This window comes from Ranitomeya imitator, chromosome 3 (assembly GCF_032444005.1).
Source record: "Ranitomeya imitator isolate aRanImi1 chromosome 3, aRanImi1.pri, whole genome shotgun sequence".
NCBI classification, from domain to species: domain Eukaryota; kingdom Metazoa; phylum Chordata; class Amphibia; order Anura; family Dendrobatidae; genus Ranitomeya; species Ranitomeya imitator.
This window is the reverse complement of record NC_091284.1, coordinates 807,634,874-807,655,624: the sequence shown is the minus strand read 5'-3', so window position 1 is coordinate 807,655,624 and position 20,751 is coordinate 807,634,874. Positions and strand designations below refer to the sequence as shown.

Below are 20,751 nucleotides of genomic sequence, written 5' to 3'. Positions count from 1 at the left end.
ATAATAAAGTGTGCTTACATTGTACAGTACAGCCATAATATACTAAATAAGGAATGCACATAATGCTGCATGAACCGGTCAGTATGTGTACAGTACAGGCACAGGGAGCTATTAAGTGCATGGAGGGAGTGTGAACAGATATTATGAGAGTCATGATTTTGAAGAAAGTTTTGTATGGGCAAAGTGTGGACAGAGAGGTGGGGCGATAGGCCAGTGGAGAGGTGGGAGCATGGAGGGACAGAATGGAGAAGTGAGAACACAATCAGGATCACTGACTGGCTGAGGCTGTGATCTTTCTGCCACTGCCACCCTATTGGGGCCGTGACCTTGCTGAGACTGTCACCCTGCTGAGTCCATCACTTGCTGCCACACTCATTCTGCTGCCGCCATTTTCCTGCTACTGAAGTGGGAAAGGAAGGTACATTATAGAGCCAAAGTTTATAGGGACTTTTGTTGTATATGAGGTACGTTAATGTGAAGGCACAGAGTATTTTGTTGGCTGTATGCAGAGAAGGGAGAGTGTGGTTCTAGTGCTGTATTCATCTACTGACAGTGGTTCTGGCACTTCATTCATTTACCAATAGTGGTTCATGTACTGCATTCTTGTACTGATGATGGTTTTCATGCAGCATTCCTGTACTGACAGTGATTCTCATGCTGCATTCATGTACTGACGATGATCATGGTGCTGAATTCATTCAGTAACAGTGATTGTGGTGCTGCATTCATGTATTTACGGTGGTTCTCATCCAGCATTCATGTACTGATGGTGGGTCTCATGCTGCAGTCACATACGGATGGTGGTTCTTGTGCTGCATTCATGTACTGACAGTGGTTCTTGTGCTGCATAAATGTACTGACGGTGGTTCGCGTGCTACATTCATGTACTGACTGGTTCTGGTGAAGTAAGTATTCATATACTGATGGTGATTCTGGTGAGGTATTCATGTACTGATGGTGCTTTTGGTGAGGTATTTATGTACTGAAAACTGTTACATTCATATACTGATGGTGGTTCTAGCGCTGCATTTATGTGCCGATGGCGGTTTTGATCTTGAAAATGCAGCAATCCATAAACATGCTTCACGGCTATGTTAAAAACATAAAAATCATCAAAACTTTGAGATTGGCGGCACACTATACTGTGTATAAAGAGCTGTGCATACATATTGGGGACTCAGGGGAAATTTTTTAAATGTTAAGTGTGTACTTAAGAAGAATTATTGTTACAGTGGAACTAAGAATATTGTAACCATCAAAGGGGCAAAATGTGGACACTTTTCTAGGGTATTTGCACAGGGTATTCATATTTTTTATGGGGCAATTTTATCATGTAGAGGGCACAAAGGAGGCATTATTAGTATGTAAAGGGAAAAGAGGTGGCATTAGTATGTGGGGCACTAATTTTGTTTTAATCTCTGCAGATGAGCCATAACCAGAGAAGTTGTCATATCGATCTGGGTCACATAGAAAATACAGTAAAAATGAATGACTCCTTCAGAAAGAAGGTAACAAGGTGGCATGGGGTGGTAGTCGTGGGCGAGTTCACTAAGCAACAGTCAGTGAGCACCCCAGCACCATACACATGAAGGGATGAGTACTCACTGTGTCTGCTGGAATCCTAGTACCATGAAGCACCACGGAGTCACAGTCTTCATTTCAACAGTTAAACTTTACTAAACAGCAACATATTCATCTCACAGACAGCACAGTTCAAACACAGACAACTTCTTATCTTTCCCTGCCATCTGGGCAGACTCAGTTCTTCCTGACACTCTGTTTATATCCTTGCAGCCTCTGTCTATATACTTGGTCAATCGCTGACTGACTATTGGACAATCCCTGTCCCTCTACTGGACAATCTCTGTCCCACTTGTGCTCCAGGCCCACCAGCTTCCTACCGTTTCCCTGGTCCAGCTGTGAGTTATAGGGTAACAGGCTCACCGACTCAGCTGCCTCCTAATCCCCGCTGCTTGCTTCGCATCTTTCCTTGGAACGGTTCTTGTCTAAGCTGGTGACCACCTGCACGATTCTGAGCCTGGGGTCCCTTACTGCCATCTGCAGACTTATTCTCCATGGCCTATAATACTCTGCTCACACGTCCTGCCTTTGGGCAAGGTGCCCGGGTGTCTGTCTAATCAGGAAGTGCCTTTCCTATACTTCCCCGCTCTGTGCTGCTCTGCTCTGTGACTCCTCCCATTTGCTTAACCCCTATGGCCCTGCACTATTTACTAATCTATCCCTAAGCTTAAACACAATACATCACATTACAGTACATGACAAATACATTACAGTGCACATAATAGCAAAACATCAGGGTGCCGCATGTGACACAGGTGAACAGCATTAAGGAGAGAGAAGGTACATGAAGGTCCCCACCACCTTCTTACAACAACATCATCTGTAAGTCACTATATATAACTGTGCTGTAGTCTCCTATATGTTTTGCTGGACTGGTATCTCCCACTAAATGGTCACCATATGGTGGTAATATCGTTGGTAGAGATTTACTTTCAGTTACATTGTGGTCATCTGCTGAGGTTCCCCTATACCCACAATTAGGGTGTGCCACCATAGTTGTAATCATTGGTTACCATTTTGAGGTCCACTCAGATAAATGCCTCTCTGAGCTGAACCTCTAGCTAAACCTCTGCTGCTACTGTTTGTGACCATAACGTGAAGGACTTTAGTTCTGCAGTTAGGTGGGTACTCAAGCTTCAATTCATCCACTAAAAGGAGGGATACAGCAATACGGACTGGAGAAGTAGCGATTGGGGCCCTGCAACGTAAGAAGGCACCCATATTATGAGTGTCTTACGGTCAGCTAGGACCCTACTACAATTTTGCAAAAGAGGTCCTTGATTCCCAAATAACATCAATCTTGCCAATTCTTTTGAAGCAAATAGGACGCTTCCAGAAAAAGTAGAGACCACTAAGACTCCTGGACGAGTTGGTAAACCAGATGTCAACATAGCCTCGACTTTTGAAAGGTTTCTTCTTCATGACAGCAGGATAATCCATGATCAGACGAAGCTCCGGCATTCAATCACACATGCACGGAGCATGACGTGTAAAAACGGGCAAATGGGTAGCCACAGCAACAGCTGGCGACTCGAGTATGAGTTACACTTTTGGATTTGCAACTTTACCACTTTCTGATTTAACGGCTCGATGGACTTGGATGATGCAAGGTAGATAGATATGGAATTGACGACACATGGAAAGTAAACAGCCATTGTAGAGTTGCATAGTACTTAAGCCTACCGAGATACATTTCTACTGCTCTGTAATTGCTTCTTAATTAATAATTGTGCGGATATAACACTGATGGGTAGTTAGATCTGAGTAATGTCACAGATGTGATCATTTCCTATAGACGAGATGGCGCTACTAATCACCAGACCTTGTTCCTAGATTGTGTGACTCTTTCTATACGTGTGAGGCACCACAGCCCGTCATACTGAAATATGTATGAATGGATCTGATGTGCCAATTACTGCATGCATGTAGAGGTGGGGGCGTCATTAATCAGAATGATTCATGGCCTACGTATGAATGATGCACCAATGCTGCCGGTCTACAGAGACATCGGGAGAGATGAACGTCCCTAGGATTGGGTGATGTATACTGTGAATGTAAAAGTGGAGAGGCATATAGGTGGGGAAGAGCAGCACCCTGAAATCATCTATAATAAGCTCCTACAGATTAGGGCATGTAGGGATCTCCTACTGATCCACCAGAAAGACCATTTTTGACCACGTTCACACGTTCAGTATTTGGTCACTATTTTATATCAGTATTTGTAAGCCAAAATCAAGAGTGGAACAATCAGAGGAAAAGTACAATAGAAACATATGCACCACTTCTGTATTTATCACCCACTCCTGGTTTTGGCTGAGAAATACTGAAATGAAATACTGACCAAATACTGAACGTGTGAGCTTGGCCTAAGTTGAAGACCAGATAAGCAGAAATAAGTACAAGGTCTTATTCAGACATTATGTTTTTCACGTTTGCAAAACGAAGGTACCGTTGTCATCAGTGTTTTTCACGGATGGATAAATAAATGACAATACACACAGATGGCACACGAAAAATCAGCACTAAATAAAAAAGGCCAATATCTCCGGAACCCTATGCGGATTAAAAAAAAACAACTAAGGGGAGGAGCAAAAACTGGCCACTTTTGAACTACTGAACAAGTCATCTTTAAGACATCCTTTCTAATTGTAGTAATGCAGTTGCATGTCCATAAACCATTTTCAGTTCTCATTTATCCATTTTTAAGAGTGTGCAGCTAAAACAATCCTGCATCTTATATTTAAGATATGGCCTAGAAGATTTATAAAAGGGACAACAATATATTTGAGCTGTTGTTTTATTTTTTTCAAATACCTTAAGGCCGGTTTCACACGTCAGTGGCTCCGGTACGTGAGGTGACAGTTTCCTCACGTACCGGAGACACTGACTCACTTAGACACATTAAAATCAGTGTGTCTCTGCACATGTCAGCGTGTTTTCATGGACCGTGTGTCCGTTTGAAAAACACGGAGACATGTCAGTGTTCGTAGGAATGCATGGATCACACGGACCCATTAAAGTCAATGGGTCCGTGTGAAACATGTACCGCACACGGATGCTGTCCATGTGCAGTCCGTGTGCTGTGCAGGAGACAGCGCTACTGTAAGCGCTGTCCCCCCCGCGTGTGGTGCTGAAGCTGGTATTCATCCCTTCTTCGCTGGAAAGAAGAAATGAATAATCTTTTTTTTTTCTTTCCCCTTAAAAATAAAGTTTGTGCGTCCCCTCCCGCCTCCCATCCCCTATGCCCCCCCCCCGCTTGCCAGGAAATACTCACCGACACCCAGCTCCAGCGATCTCTCCTCTCAGCGGCTGCAGCCTGTGCTGTGTGAGCGGTCACGGGGTCCTGCTCATTACAGTGAGGAATATGCGCATATTCCTCACTGTAATGAGCGGGATCATGTGACCGCTCACACAGGGCTTGCTGCAGCTGCTGAGAGGAGACATCGCTGGAGCTGGGTGTCGGTGAGTATTTACTGGCAAGCCGGGGGGCGCACAGGGGATGGGAGGCGGGAGGGGACACACAAACTTTAGTTTTCAGGGGAAAGAAAAAAAAAAGATTTTTCATTCCTTCTCTCCAGTGAACGCTGCTGGGAAGAAGGGATGAATGGCGGCTTCAGCACCGCACGCAGGGGACAGCGCTTACCTGTAGCGCTGTCTCCTGCACGGTCCGTGTGGTCCCCAGTCGGCACACGGGCGGCACACGGCTGCCGCACGTGTGCCACACTGATGTGCTCCGTAAGCACACGGACACGGATAATTCTGGTACCGATTTTTCCGGTACCGGAATTATCTGGACGTGTGGGACAGGCCTAAAATTGTATTGGCTTTTGCAGCTGCTGCCTGGTACTGAGCGGTAAGCTGTCTTAGACACTTAAGAGTATGTATTGCATTTTTCAAAGTGTATTGCAATAGCGGTATTGTGGATAAGATATTACCAATTCTCATCTGCACACTACAAAAAAAAAAATCCATGGTGTATATTGACATGTGTGGCAGTGTAAAATCTATAACAAATCAATAGCTTTTCGGAAATAAAATCCAGAAAGAAAACATGGTCTGATGCATTTTTTGCTGTGGATTTCCCCATGTGGAGATACAGTATGTTTTGGAAGGATTAGGAGAAGCTTTAATTTTATACCCGTTCCAAATCCGCCATAAAATTTAGATATAAAAATGCTGTGGGTGAAATGTGCAATTCAATGGCACATTAAAATTTGCATTGAGAACATGTGGATTTTCGGTAGGTTTTTTTTTGGAATGTAAACTTAATCAAACTTTATCTGGAGCTGAATTTCATGAAATATTTAAAAATGGCCATTACTGAGCGGTAAGGGTATGTGAACACGTTGCGGATTTTGCTGCGGATCTGCAGCATTTTTCCCTGAATTTACAGTACCATGTAAACCTATGGAAAACAAAATCAGCAGTGCACATGCCGCGGAAAAAAAAAATACGCGGAACCGTAACGTTGTTTATTCCGCTGCATGTCAGATCTTTGTGCGGATTCCACAGCGGTTTACACCTGCTCCTTAATAAGAATCCGCAGGTGTAAAACCGCATGTGAAATCCGCACAAAAAACGAAAAAAAAACCCACGGTAAATACACGGTAATTCCGCAGTAAATCCGCAGTGCGGTTTACCTGTGGATTTATCAAAATTAGTCAGGAAAAATCCACAGGACTTTCCGCAACGTGTGCACATATCCTAACTCTCTGCTGCCTGCGCTATACAGTCACTCATTCATGTCTTCCTGCCATATCACTTAGGCCGGCGTCACACTAGAGAGTTTTATGGACGTATGAGAGGCGCAAAATCAACGCATTGCACACGACCCAATGATTCTCTATGGGGCAGCTCCTATCTGCCGTATATTTCTCAGCTGTATTTTACGGGCATAGAAAATCGCAGCATGCTGTGTTTGTCAGAGTATTGTGCAAAAAATCCGCCAATGAATGTCTATGGGGGCGAGAAAAATGCGAATTACACACAGACCATCAGTGTGACTTGCGAGAAATGTGCATCGGTGTTCTATAGAAAAGCCGGCAATTCAGTGCGGAGTACAGTCATATCACACTGACAAGATAGAATAGATAGCAATCTTTATTTTTATATAGCACTAACATATTCCGCAGCGCTTTACAGGTTGCACACATTATCGTCGCTGTCCCCAATGGGGCTCACAATCTAAATTCCCTATCAGTCTGTGTTTGGAATGTGGGAGGAAACCAGAGAACTTGGAGGAAACCCACAAAATCCAGTAGCAAACGCCCTAGATCCCACGTGGTCATCTCTTGACGTAGGTTTTTAAAAAGTCTATGGGTACTTATTCTCCTTTTGGGTACCCTCAAGCTGTCGTAAGGACACATAAATTCTGCTATGCACCCTGGGAAAAATATATGCAAATGAGCTATCCTCAATGAGAAAGAAAGTTGGCTCTCCTTGACACCTATTGGAAGTAGATAAAATGGAAAAATGCAAGCTAAGAAGATGCAGAAACAAAAAAATGAACCCTCACTCTCCCTGTTGTCACTAACAGTCCTATAATAGTCAGTGGTCAATTACCCTCCTAAGTGCCAAGAGCAGAAGCTATTTCCATGACAATTAAGTGCTAAACAGCTGTGCTATCACTCCTACAGTCAGCTGTTAGCCTTCATCTTGGTTGTGTTCTTCTCCTTATGGAAATAGTTAAGTAGCTCCAGGAATGGTGGTGGCCCAAGAGGTCTTGACCTCATTATTGCACACATTCACAGCCTGCATCTTCCAAAAAAATATAGCGGAACTCACCGTTTATTGTCAGTATACATCATTTTAAGCGTGATACTGAAACAATTAGTGATATAGAAAACCTGCAGAAAACTCAGGACTTAATCTCTTCTTGATCAGTTTCATCTTAGTCAGGTGAAGGACTAATGGATGGAGCTTAGCCAAGGATTCGGGTATTAAAGGAGTTGTCCCGAGAACAAAGTACATTTTAATCAATAGATATTATTATTATTTATTATTATAATATCTATTGATTAAAATGTACTTTGTTCTTGGGACAACTCCTTTAATACCCGAATCCTTGGCTAAGCTCCATCCATTAGTCCTTCACCTGACTAAGATGAAACTGATCAAGAAGAGATATCGGAATAATATTAAGTATGGATGTCTTAAAAAATATTCCTGTGCTGAGATAATCATAGAAATGTTCCCTTTCTATGTATTGTTATGTTTGCTCTGTCTGACCATGTAGAGCTGCTGTAGCTCATGGTTGTCACATTGCTCCTGTACAGAGAAGGAAGCACATTTCACTTAAGAGGAGTGAGTGTACAGACAACAGAGGCTCACAAGTACAACTGCATCTTTCTGTGAGTTAACACATTTCCCCACTTGTTTTATAACAGGAGCGAGTGTTTCTGCCACATCTCCAGTCCTCTGAGCTTATCGTATATCAAGTTAATCATGTAGAAACACTGGTGGACACTGAGCTTGTAGGTCATTCACCTGAACTATGATGAGCTCACAGGACTGAAACACTCGTTCCTGTGACAAAAAGAGGCAGGGAAATGTGTTACCTCACAGAAACAAGCAGATGCAAGCCCAAGCTGTGTCATCTTTATAATCTCTTATGCTTTCTAGCCTTGCCAGGACCTGCGGATGTGTCAACTGTAGCAGGGCTGAATAGTTGGACATTGAAAATAACACAGTATATATTGGGGGCACATTTCTAAGATTTTATCAGCGCAAGAACATTTTATTACCACATCCAATTGAAGAACTCATTAAATTATTATTCCAAAACTTAGGGTAAAAAGCAATTTTTTTCTGGGATAACCCCTTTTACACTGTGCGCAGAATTATTAGGCAGGGAGTATTTTGACCAAATAATCATTTTTGAGCAAATTTTCCACCTCCATGATATATAAAGGGCAATGCTGATTGGATGAAACAGGTTAGGTGATGTATATTTGTGTAGTGAGGAGGATATAGCATAAGGATACAGCGCCCTTTATCAGGGTGTGCAGAATTATTAGGCAGCTTGTTTTCCTCGGGGTCCTACCTCCGCCGGCTCAGTCTCCTCACCTTGGCCATGTCTCTGAGCACTGAACCCTTTGTTCTCCTGTGACTTGCTCAGTGGTGATCTGGCTCAGCCTCCTCACCTTGGCCGTGTCTCTGAGCACTGAACCCTTTGTACTTCTGTGACTTGCTCAGTGGTGATCTGGCTCAGCCTCCTCACCTTGGCCGTGTCTCTGAGCACTGAACCCTTTGTACTTCTGTGACTTGCTCAGTGGTGATCCGGCTCAGCCTCCTCACCTTGGCCGTGTCTCTGAGCACTGAACCCTTTGTACTTCTGTGATTTGCTCAGTGGTGATCCGGCTCAGCTCCCTCACCTTGGCCATGTCTCTGAGCACTGAACCCTTTGTACTTCTGTGACTTGCTCAGTGGTGATCTGGCTCAGCCTCCTCACCTTGGCCGTGTCTCTGAGCACTGAACCCTTTGTACTTCTGTGATTTGCTCAGTGGTGATCCGGCTCAGCTCCCTCACCTTGGCCATGTCTCTGAGCACTGAACCCTTTGTACTTCTGTGACTTGCTCAGTGGTGATGTGGCTCAGCCTCCTCACCTTGGCCGTGTCTCTGAGCACTGAACCCTTTGTACTTCTGTGACTTGCTCAATGGTGATCTGGCTCAGCCTCCTCACCTTGGCCGTGTCTCTGAGCACTGAACCCTTTGTACTTCTGTGACTTGATCAGTGGTGATCCGGCTCAGTCTCCTCACCTTGGCCATGTCTCTGAGCACTGAACCCTTTGTACTTCTGTGACTTGCTCAGTGGTGATCTGGCTCAGCTTCCTCACCTTGGCCATGTCTCTGAGCACTGAACCCTTTGTACTTCTGTGACTTGCTCAGTGGTGATCTGGTTCAGCCTCCTCACCTTGGTCATGTCTCTGAGCACTGAACACCTTGTACTTGTGTGACTTGCTCAGTGGTGATCTGGTTCAGCCTCCTCACCTTGGTCATGTCTCTGAGCACTGAACACCTTGTACTTCTGTGACTTGCTCAGTGGTGATCCGGCTCAGCCTCCTCACCTTGACCATGTCTCTGAGCACTGAACACCTTGTACTTCGGTAACTTGTTCAGTGGTGATCTGGCTTAGCCTCATTACCTTGGCTGTGTCTCTGAGCACTGAACCCTTTGTACTTCTGTGACTTGCTCAGTGGTGATCCGGCTCAGCTTCCTCACCTTGGTCGTGTCTCTGAGCACTGAACACCTTGTACTTCTGTGACTTACTCAGTGGTGATCCGGCTCAGCTTCCTCACCTTGGTCGTGTCTCTGAGCACTGAACACCTTGTACTTCTGTGACTTGCTCAGCGGTGATCCGGCTCAGCTTCCTCACCTTGGTCGTGTCTCTGAGCACTGAACCCTTTGCACTTCTGTGTCTTGCTCAGTGGTGATCCGGCTCAGTCTCCTCACCTTGGCCATGTCTCTGAGCACTGAACCCTTTGCACTTCTGTGTCTTGCTCAGTGGTGATCCGGCTCAGTCTCCTCACCTTGGCCATGTCTCTGAGCACTGAACTCCTTGCACTTCTGTGTCTTGCTCAGTGGTGATCCGGCTCAGCTTCCTCACCTCGGCCGTGTCTCTGAGTACTAAACACTTTGTACTTTTGGCCTCCAGAAAGGTTGCATTTCAGGAATATGATAGCACTGGAGGATAACGGCTTCTTAGTCGCTTCACGTTTCATTCTTCACAAAGCTTTGGCAGTTTGAGCAAAGCAAAGTTTCCAAGTGAAGTATCAGAATTAGCAGAACTGGGATTTCTGATTTCAAACTACCTGAATACTCAGTCAGTATCAGCGGCCTTATAAGACCAGGGTTAGTAAGGAGACAGCTGAACATGCCAAGGAAGAGCCAGCAGAATGAGGAGTGTGAAGTTTCCGGTGATGAATCCAGGGAAGGTGAGTAACAAACTTGAATACATTTTATATGTAACGTATGGACCTCAATACCATCGTACAGGGTGCGTATGATAAGGGTAGGCCAGGTAGAAGCTATGAGACCCTTGTAGAGTGAGAAACCAACTTTGATTGGTTTCATCAGCTTTGGTATTGGGCAGTAATTATTGTGCAACACTCCCCTCCCCCGAGGAACTATATTTTTTTTGCAAACAAAGGTTTCAGGAAATAGAAAGGGCATTCTGGCAGATATTAGGGTCTCATCAGAGCCCCCTCTCACTTATGTACACAATCAGCTCCATTTTTAGTGTGTACAATGATATCAGATTCATTGCTACAGATAGAGAGATCTGCAGAACGTCTAGAAGGTTTCTAACCAAATAGAAATATCTGTTGCCATCATTTCAGTTCCAATGATTTTTTATTTTCCGCATGAAAGCATTTCCTACATTTCAGTGTGAAGTTTTCTGAAGTTCTTCTCCTCCCGATAAAGGTCAGCAGAGTCGTTACTGACAACGTCTATGTTCATTTTTTATTTTTTTTTGTCTATTCCGCCATGTGAGAAGCTTTCACATTATTGCATCCAGGAGGTGACAACCGGCCAAGAATCTGTCACAATCATTTCTTCAATCTGCCGCATTGTACATTTTATTTTCGGGGATTAATCTCTAGCCTATATGTACGGCAGCCGCACACTACTTTACAGAGATGACAGGCTTCTTATCATAAACTTCACTGAGCAACCTAGGAAAAGGCCAATTAAATGAGGGAAAATCGTAAGAAGGGAGACGAGGCTGATCTGAGAAGAAACCCAGGAGGGGGATCAGATTTAAAGAGAAAAAAATCCAAAAAAAGATCATCATTAAATTCATTTTATTTGTCATCCTTTCACAATCCTGGACGCAGACCCTCAATATCTGAATGCAGATCTATAGATCACTTCCAAAAGAGAAACATTTCACGAGCAATGGAGACAGAAGGGATTCCGGACTGTCCCTCGTAAAAAAAGATATTGGCACAGCAGCTATCTACTTTTGTCACACAGTCACCCAGGCTTGATATTCTATGTTCCCTTTTCCCTGACCACCTATTTACACTGAATTTTGTGGCAACTTGATAGTTAAAAGAAAAAAAGATCAGAAAATACAATATTTTTCCCTTCTTTCCTTAAAGAGGACCTGTCACCCTTCTAGACATCTTTCATTTAGTAATCACTTGTATAAGAATTCTAAAGCACATTTTCTGTGGTGTGCTGTTCCTCTATTATTCCTCACTGACCCATTCAAGCAATCTCGATATTTTTTCATGGCCGTAAATACGGACCTCACGGCCATACAGCATACGGTGCTCCTACGATTTTTGGCGGCCCGCTTTTGCGGCCCCATTGAAATCTATTGGGGCCGCAAAAACGGACCGCAAAAACACGGCAAGTATAAAACCAGCCTTAAACAATCGGTCAATTCCTGATGGCACATTCCGTTTAGGAAAGAGTCAGACGCCATATAATTCGAACGAGGATCAGAATACCATGCTTGGACTGGCCGGCGGCTCTGCGGACCTGAGCGTGACAGCATGTATTTCTATGCAGCTGTCACGCTCGGGTGGGACGAGCCGATAGCCAGTCCAAGCATTGTGTTTCGATCGACTGAAGCATGTTCTGATTAATTAAAAAAAATATTTCAGAGATAAAAGAATCAATTCTAGCCACATTGATTTGGCTCCAATGTCAAAAAAACTTCCTACTCACCAAAAACCAAAAGAATACATTACCTCAATCAGAGGACCATTTTGCTTGGTTATTTTTAGGGTTGTGCGTAAAAAGAAAAAAAAGGGTTAAAAAAAACTCAAAACATTTTTTTCTACTCATCCCTCTCCTGTCCTGGCGCTGAAGCTCTCCATCTCTCCCTCCGCTGACTTGCTTCTACCCTCCAGCTCCCATCTTCTTTTCCATGTTAACTCTTCCGCACTTCCAGCATTGGCTAGAACTCAAATGAAGTAGTCATGGGGCAACACATGCCAAGACGCTGTATGAGGCACAGTGAGCACCGGACGTGCAAAAAAATAACGACTGAAAGTGGAAAAGAAGACTTGAGCCTCAGGGAGGAAGCGAGCCAGCAATGGACGAGGCGGGGAGCCGCAGCACCAGGACAGGTGAAGGGTGACAAGAGTATAATATTTTTCTATTTTTTAACCTCTTCGTTGATTATATTCTGGGGTCGGGAGAGACCTCATAGCATAATTAATGGCTTTCACAAGCAATTTGATTTGCATAGAATAAATTTAACGTAAATCAGATTTTGGCAGATTCTCTCATCTCTATTTTTAATGTAATATAAACCAGTGCCCATCCTCCGCCCCATGGCACCAGGGCATACACACACAGTATGTGAATTCCCATACATTATTCAATTAACGTAACAGAGAATTCAGCTGCTTCTTCCCTCTTGGGTTCTCCGTAGCCGTCAATGCAGCCGTTTACATGCACAATGGCCCGCTGTGAAGTCGGCGCAGCACCACGACATCCGTTCTACCTGCCTGTAAACTAATTGAGATCCCACAGCTTCCTCATTCCACAGGCTGATGGTGGAAGGCTCAGAAGACCCCTGCAGCTCTGGAGATGGGAAGGGGGGGGTCTCCAGCAATCTGTCAGTTCATTCAAACCCAGCCAGAGGCTGTGACTAAGCAAACAGCAGCCTTTGTTCTCCACTTGTCAGCTTTTCCACTGCAGCAAGACAGTGTCTATCACCCCAGCTGCCTAGTGCTAGTGCACACACATCTCATGGAGCATCCAAAAACATTGCCACTATGAGTGCTTACCCCCAGCATCTGGTGCAAGTAGTAGTACTGTGGGCCGCTGTAGTACCGGGTGAAGGTTCTCCAGAATAGTAGAGTATTGGCGACCAGCCAGAGAAACTGGGGAAAAAAAGAGACACTTAGAAAAAAGACCAAAATAGAGGGGTCAGTGGTCTCTTTTAGGCACCAGGACATGGGTGCCTCTGCTACGCCCCCCATAGCTACACACCGGTATCTGTCTAAGGCATCATATACTCCATTGTATTACAGGTCCTCCTTACACCGACCCAGAATATGGCACCCATAAAAATCTATAATTCCACATTGCGCCTTCGATTCCCTACTGTCACAGAAGTGAATTTACAGAGGCGTTTCATACATTTGCCACTCTACTCATCACTATTCAAAACTGACGGATGAAACACAAAACAACAAAAACAAATTTTAGCCTAGAAAACTGCATTTGACAAACTATGCAACTTTTTTTTTTTTTATAACAGAAACGTGGAGTACAAAACCTCAATAAATTTGTCCTATACTGTACAAAGGTTTATATATGTTTGATCAGATGATTTATTCTAGAGGTTTCCCTGCTAGAGCAGAATTATTCTACATGGCATCGGCAGCAAATTTATGCAACATGGGTAGAGGTTAGCATACGCGGCGGATCGACTTCACAGGCCCCGCAAATTTGAACAGCTCGCGATTCAATTTGCGAGAATCAAAAACACAAAAATTGCCCGCCGCCATTTCATATACTGCCGAAGACTTAGAGACCATGGCAATGACATTAGGTGTGGCCATATGGGCTATTCAATGATGCTCTGTTCTCCCATGGTCTATGGCAGCCAATCATGGAGAACTATTGGAGGGACTATAAAAGATGGTGGTCGGCCAAGAAGATCTTTTTTAGGATTTCACAAGTATAGGTATAGTATGTCAGAGCGCACGGCTCATTTCACAAGGACGTTTTTCATGGACGATAAATAGATGCAATGCCCAGAGTGATTACAAGACTACCAACCCAAAATTTACATCTTCATATGAGGCGGTGTGTTCAATTGAATCTGAAAATCCGCTGGGCATTATGGTCCATATAAAGGGCGCAAAAAATGTTTGCGTGAACCCAGCCATAAGGATAGGAAAAGGCCTAAATCCGATGGAGGGGAACTACTGCAATGCTGAAGCACATTGAAAACGGGAGTGATAGATTCAATCTGTGAATACAAATTCAAAGATTTAAGTGATAGGGAGGTCCTGGACCTGCACAGTCAGTGTAAGACCCCTTTAACATGTATGTGTTTGCAGTACATGTAGCATCCTTTTTTTGCACAGATGCCACATGTACTGTGTATAATCTATAGTGATTTTCACATGTCTATATGTTCTCAAGCTCCGTGCGTCCATGTGAGCCACATGTAGACATGTCCCTTTGCTTTCCGGAAGTACAATGACAAGTGCCAATACAAGTCTATGGGTCCATGAAAAACACGTACAGTACATGGATGGCATCCATGTGCTGTACATGTTAAACTCTGCAAAGTATATGAGAAGATTTGTACTTTAATTCTTTCTTTATCTATACCGCAAAAACACAGATGACACATTGATGACACCAATACGGATTTTTCTGGTAGCGGTATTATACGGGCATGTGAAGAGGGCTTAAGGCCACGTTCACACGTTCAGTATTTCACATCAGTATTTATAAGTCAAAATCAGGAGAGGAACAATCAGACGAAAACTATAATAGAAACGTGTCAAAACTTCTGCATTTTTCACTCACTCCTGACTTTGGCTTACAAATAGCGATGTAAAATACTGACCACATACTGATCGAGTGAACGTGGCCTTGATTGATCTGTGACATGCCGCAGTAACAGCACCTTAATGACAGCATTGTTGGTAATTATTCTTCACAAACTGCAAACAAGGGCAGTTTTAAACCCCTCTGTCCCAATTTAACTGGTAAAGAAAAATCATGAAACCAGGGCTTGTGTGTCAGACAAAGCGTGATGACTGGAGGTTAGATGGATAAGCACTCATATTCATTTTTAAAGGCCAAAAAAAATGTCCCCATCCAGAAACGTAAATACAACTGTCTACCTTATACAGTGCGCGAGATGTAAAAAAAAAAAAAAAAATATATATATATATATATATATATATATATTGCACACTTCCTGAACAATAGTTGAATATTAGACCAGTACACGCCATCTGAATACTGCTCTGGGTAATCACTGATTTTTCCAGATAGGTTGCGATCAGTTGGACATTAAAAATCCTGTGTTTGCATTAAAGGGCTAAAAAGGGGTACAGTACAGTCATAGGAGACCTCCGAGTGTTACCTATACTTGTATTTTCCGGACAATTCAAGGCTTCTCAGTATTGAAATTGGCAGTGAATTTTTTTTTTTTTATGCCACGATAATTTTGGGAGAAAATTCATCAAATTCAGATTTCAAACGAACCTCTCATCCTCTAATTTAACCCCTTTACCCCCAAGGGTGGTTTGCACGTCAATGACCAGGCCAATTTTTACAATTCTGACCACTGTCCCTTTATGAGGCTATAACTCTGGAACGCTTCAACGGATCCTGGTGATTCTGACATTGTTTTCTCGTGACATATTGTACTTCATGATAGTGGTAAAATTTCTTTGATAGTACCTGCATTTATTTGTGAAACAAAACGGAAATTTGGCGAAAATTTTGAAAATTTCGCAATTTTCAAATTTTGAATTTTTATGCAATTAAATCACAGAGATATGTCACACAAAATACTTAATAAGTAACATTTCCCACATGTCTCCTTTACATCAGCATAATTTTGGAACCAAATTTTTTTTTTGTTAGGGAGTTATAAGGGTTAAAAGTTGACCAGCAATTTCTCATTTTTACAACACCATTTTTTTTTTAGGGACCACATCTCATTTGAAGTCATTTTGAGGGGTCTATATGATAGAAAATACCCAAGTGTGACACCATTCTAAAAACTACACCCCTCAAGGTGCTCAAAACCATATTCAAGAAGTTTATTAACCCTTCAGGTGTTTAATAGGAATTTTTGGAATGTTTAAATAAAAATGAACATTTAACTTTTTTACACAAAAAATTTACTTCAGCTCCAATTTGTTTTATTTTACCAAGGGTAACAGCAGAAAATGGACCCCAAAAGTTGTTGTCCAATTTGTCCTGAGTACGCTGATACCCGATATGTGGCAGTAAACCACTGTTTGGGCACATGGGAGAGCTCGGAAGGGAAGGAGCGCTATTTGACTTTTCAATGCAAAATTGACAGAAATTGAGATGGGACGCCATGTTGCGTTTGGAGAGCCACTGATGTGCCTAAACATTGAAACCCCCCACAAGTGACACCATTTTGGAAAGTAGACCCCCTAAGGAACTTATCTGGATGTGTGGTGAGCACTTTGACCCACCAAGTGCTTCACAGAAGTTTATAATGCAGAACCGTAAAAATAAAAAATCATATTTTTTCACAAAAATTATATTTTTGCCCCCAATTTTTTATTTTTCCAAGGGTAAGAGAAGAAATTGGACCTGAAAAGTTGTTGTCCAATTTGTCCTGAGTATGCTGATACCCCATATGTGGCAGTAAACCACTGTTTGGGCGTATGGGAGAGCTCGGAAGGGAAGGAGCGCCGTTTGACTTTTCAATGCAAAATTGACAGGAATTGAGATGGGACGCCATGTTGCGTTTGGAGAGCCACTGATGTGCCTAAACATTGAAACCCCCCACAAGTGACACCATTTTGGAAAGTAGACCCCCTAAGGAACTTATCTGGATGTGTGGTGAGCACTTTGACCCACCAAGGGCTTCACAGAAGTTTATAATGCAGAGCCATAAAAATAAAACAAAATTTTTTTCCCACAAAAATTATTTTTTAACCCCCAGTTTTGTATTTTCCCTAGGGTAACAGGAGAAATTGGACCCCAAAAGTTGTTGTCCTATTTGTCCTGAGTACGCTGATACCCCATATGTGGGGGGGAACCACCGTTTGGGCGCATGGGAGAGCTCGGAAGGGAAGGAGCGCTATTTGGAATGCAGACTTAGATGGAATGGTCTGCAGGCGTCACATTGCGTTTGCAGAGCCCCTAATGTACCTAAACAGTAGAATCCCCCCACAAGTGACACCATTTTGGAAAGTAGACCCCCTAAGGAACTCATCTTGATGTGTTGTGAGAGCTTTGAACCCCCAAGTATTTCACTACAGTTTATAACGCAGAGCCGTGCAAATAAAAAATATTTTTTTTTCCCACAAAAATTATTTTTTAGCCCCCAGTTTTGTATTTTCCCAAGGGTAACAGGAGAAATTGGACCACAAAAGTTGTTGTCCTATTTGTCCTGAGTACGCTGATACCCCATATGTTGGGGTAAACCCCTGTTTGGGCACACGGGAGAGCTCGGAAGGGAAGAAGCACTGTTTTACTTTTTCAACGCAGAATTGGCTGGAATTGAGATCGGACGCCATGTCGTGTTTGGAGAGCCCCTGATGTGCCTAAACAGTGGAAACCCCCCAATTCTAACTGAAACCCTAATCCAAACACACCCCTAACCTTAATTCCAACGGTAACCCTAACCACACCTCTAACCCTGACACACCTCTAACCCTAATCCCAACCCTATTCCCAACCGTAAATGTAATCTAAACCCTAACCGTAACTTTAGCCCCAACCCTAACTGTAGCCCCAACCCTAACCCTAGCCCTAACCCTAACCCTAGCCCTAACCCTAACCCTAAACCTAACCCTAGCCCTAACCCTAGCCCTAGCCCTAACTCTAGCCCTAATGGGAAAATGGAAATAAATACATTTTTTTTTATTTTTCCCTAACTAAGGGGGTGATGAAGTGGGGTTTGATTTCCTTTTATAGCAGGTTTTTTAGCGGATTTTTATGATTGGCAGCCGTCACACACTGAAAGACGCTTTTTATTGCAAAAAATATTTTTTGCAATACCACATTTTGAGAGCTATAATTTTTCCATATTTTGGTCCACAGAGTCATGTGAGGTCTTGTTTTTTGCGGGACGAGTTGACGTTTTTATTAAAAACATTTTCGGGCATGTGACATTTTTTGATCGCTTTTTATTCCGATTTTTGTGAGGCAGAATGACCAAAAACCAGCTATTCATGAATTTCTATTGGGGAAGGCGTTTATACCGTTCCGTGTTTGGTAAAATTGATAAAGCAGTCTTATTCTTCGGGTCAGTACGATTACAGCGATACCTCATTTATATCATTTTTTTATGTTTTGGCGCTTTTATACGATAAAACTATTTAACAGAAAAAATAATTATTTTTGCATCGCTTTATTCTCAGGACTATAACTTTTTTATTTTTTTGCTGATGATGCTGTATGGCGGCTCGTTTTTTGTGGGACAAGATGACGTTTGCAGCGGTACCATGGTTATTTATAACTGTCTTTTTGATCGCGTGTTATTCCACTTTTTGTTCGGCGGTATGATAATAAAGCGTGGTTTTTTGCCTCTTTTTTTTTTTTCTTACGGTGTTTACTGAAGGGGTTAACTAGTGGGCCAGTTATATAGGTCGCGTCGTTACAGACGCGGCGATACTAAATATGTGTACTTTTATTGGTTTTTTTTTAAATTTAGATGAAGAAATGTATTTATGGGAATAATAATTTTTTTTTTTTTCATTATTTTTGAATTTTTTTTTTTTTTTTTTACACATTTGGAAATTTTTTTTCTACTTTATTACATTGTCCCAGGGGGGGACATCACAGATCAGTGATCTGACAGTTTGCACAGCACTCTGTCAGATCACTGATCTGACATGCAGTGCTGCAGCCTTCACAGTGCCTGCTCTGAGCAGGCTCTGTGAAGCCACCTCCCTCCCTGCAGGACCCGGATCCGCGGCCATCTTGGATCCGGGCCTGGAGCAGGGAGGGAGGGAGGTAAGACCCTCGCAGCAACGCGATCACATCGCGTTGCTGCGGGGGGCTCAGGGAAGCCCGCAGGGAGCCCCCTCCCTGCGCGGTGCTTCCCTGCACCGCCGGCACACCGCGATCATGTTTGATCGCGGTGTGCCAGGGGTTAATGTGCCGGGGGCGGTCCGTGACCGCTCCTGGCACATAGTGCCGGATGTCAGCTGCGATAAGCAGCTGACACCCGGCCGTGATCGGCGGCGCTCCCCCCGTGAGCGCTGCCGATCGCTATGACGTACTATCCCGTCCAGGGTCAGATAAGCGCAGGGCACCTCGACGGGATAATACGTCTAAGATCACAGAGGGGTTAAATCAATTTATTGTAATTTTCAAGTGCGTCCATCCCAAAATTGTATTGACCCTATGCTGTGCGTAAGCCGTGCTGATAAATCTGTCGTGCAATGCATAAATTGGATGGTTGTGCAAAATGTAATATTAAGACATACTGATACGGAATTTAGATTGTGAGCCGCATCGGGGACAACGATGATAATGTGTGCGCTGCGGAATAAGTTAGCGCTATATTTTAAACGAAAAAATATTAATGCTACCAAAACAGAGCCTACCAGTGGTGCCTGGTAAGTACCTGTCGATGAACTACAACTCCCAACATGCCTGCCCCGACAGACAAGTTTCAGCCGTGGGACCGCCAGTCCGCACAGGTAAAGAAGTCTGGAATATACTACATAAAATATCATCATAATAATACCAAAAAAAAAAGAAAAACTTTGAAAATTTCCTAAAACTTTCCCAACAAGTTTTGTAAGGGAAATTAAATTTAAAAAAACAAAATTATTACAAATTAATATTGCAAATTTTAAAAATGAAAATGGAGAATGTGTCCTACCAGGAAGAGGTGCTTGGATCCTTCATTGTAGAGCCAGCTGTTACAAGGTAAAGCCATCCTCCGGTCCTGCTCCAGCGGGAGTGAAATCAATCCACAACGGTCAGAGCTCTCCCCACAAGTTGCAGGAAGCTGCTTCCTGCCTTCTCCCCAGTGATCTTCATGTCTATATATTCCCAACCCTGTGTAACCCTCACCCTCTGGTTAATGATGTGGGACAGACTGCATTGTTACTAGTAGGAATCATCAGCAGCAATCACAGCACACAGGACAAGCTGTAAACTCCCCCCCCCCCCCCCCCCACACACCCCAAAAAAAAAAAAAAAAAAAGTTTTTCCAAACTATTTCAAAGTTACTGGAAAAAGTTTAAAAAGTATAAAACTTCCATAGAAGGTACAATGTATCAAGTGCTAGACAGTTGTCATGATAGGTAGCGTAAAATATTCTCCCCCCCCCCCAAGAAATGCAGGAAGCCGGCACTCATCCAGTCATTCCATATCTCTAGATTCCTGGCTAACTTTTTCCATTCAGATATAGTTTAACAAAGAGGAGGGATTAGGAGAAGGGGGGCTGCCAGCTACAGGGGCCCCGAGGGCTCATTCTTTTTTTTTTTTTTTGTTAACAGATGTTTGCGTTTT

The 20,751-nt window shown here is 43.3% G+C and overlaps 1 protein-coding gene across 3 annotated transcripts in view; it reads right to left on the bottom strand.

The window, feature by feature from the left end:
- The window catches only part of NOX4 (NADPH oxidase 4), a 284,105-nt gene extending 263,715 nt beyond the window's left edge, over nucleotides 1-20,390 (bottom strand). Inside the window, exons 1-2 of one of the 3 annotated variants that reach the window (XM_069759250.1) lie at nucleotides 20,117-20,390; nucleotides 13,329-13,424 (exon numbers count right to left, since the gene is read on the bottom strand). In XM_069759250.1, coding sequence (XP_069615351.1) covers nucleotides 13,329-13,424; nucleotides 20,117-20,173 — 153 coding nt within the window. In that variant the 5' untranslated portion in view covers nucleotides 20,174-20,390. Of the gene's footprint in view, nucleotides 1-1,944; nucleotides 2,053-13,328; nucleotides 13,425-20,116 lie in introns of those variants that run through there. The other 2 variants (XM_069759251.1, XM_069759252.1) reach the window with 2 other exon arrangements.
- Nucleotides 20,391-20,751: the final 361 nt, after the last annotated feature.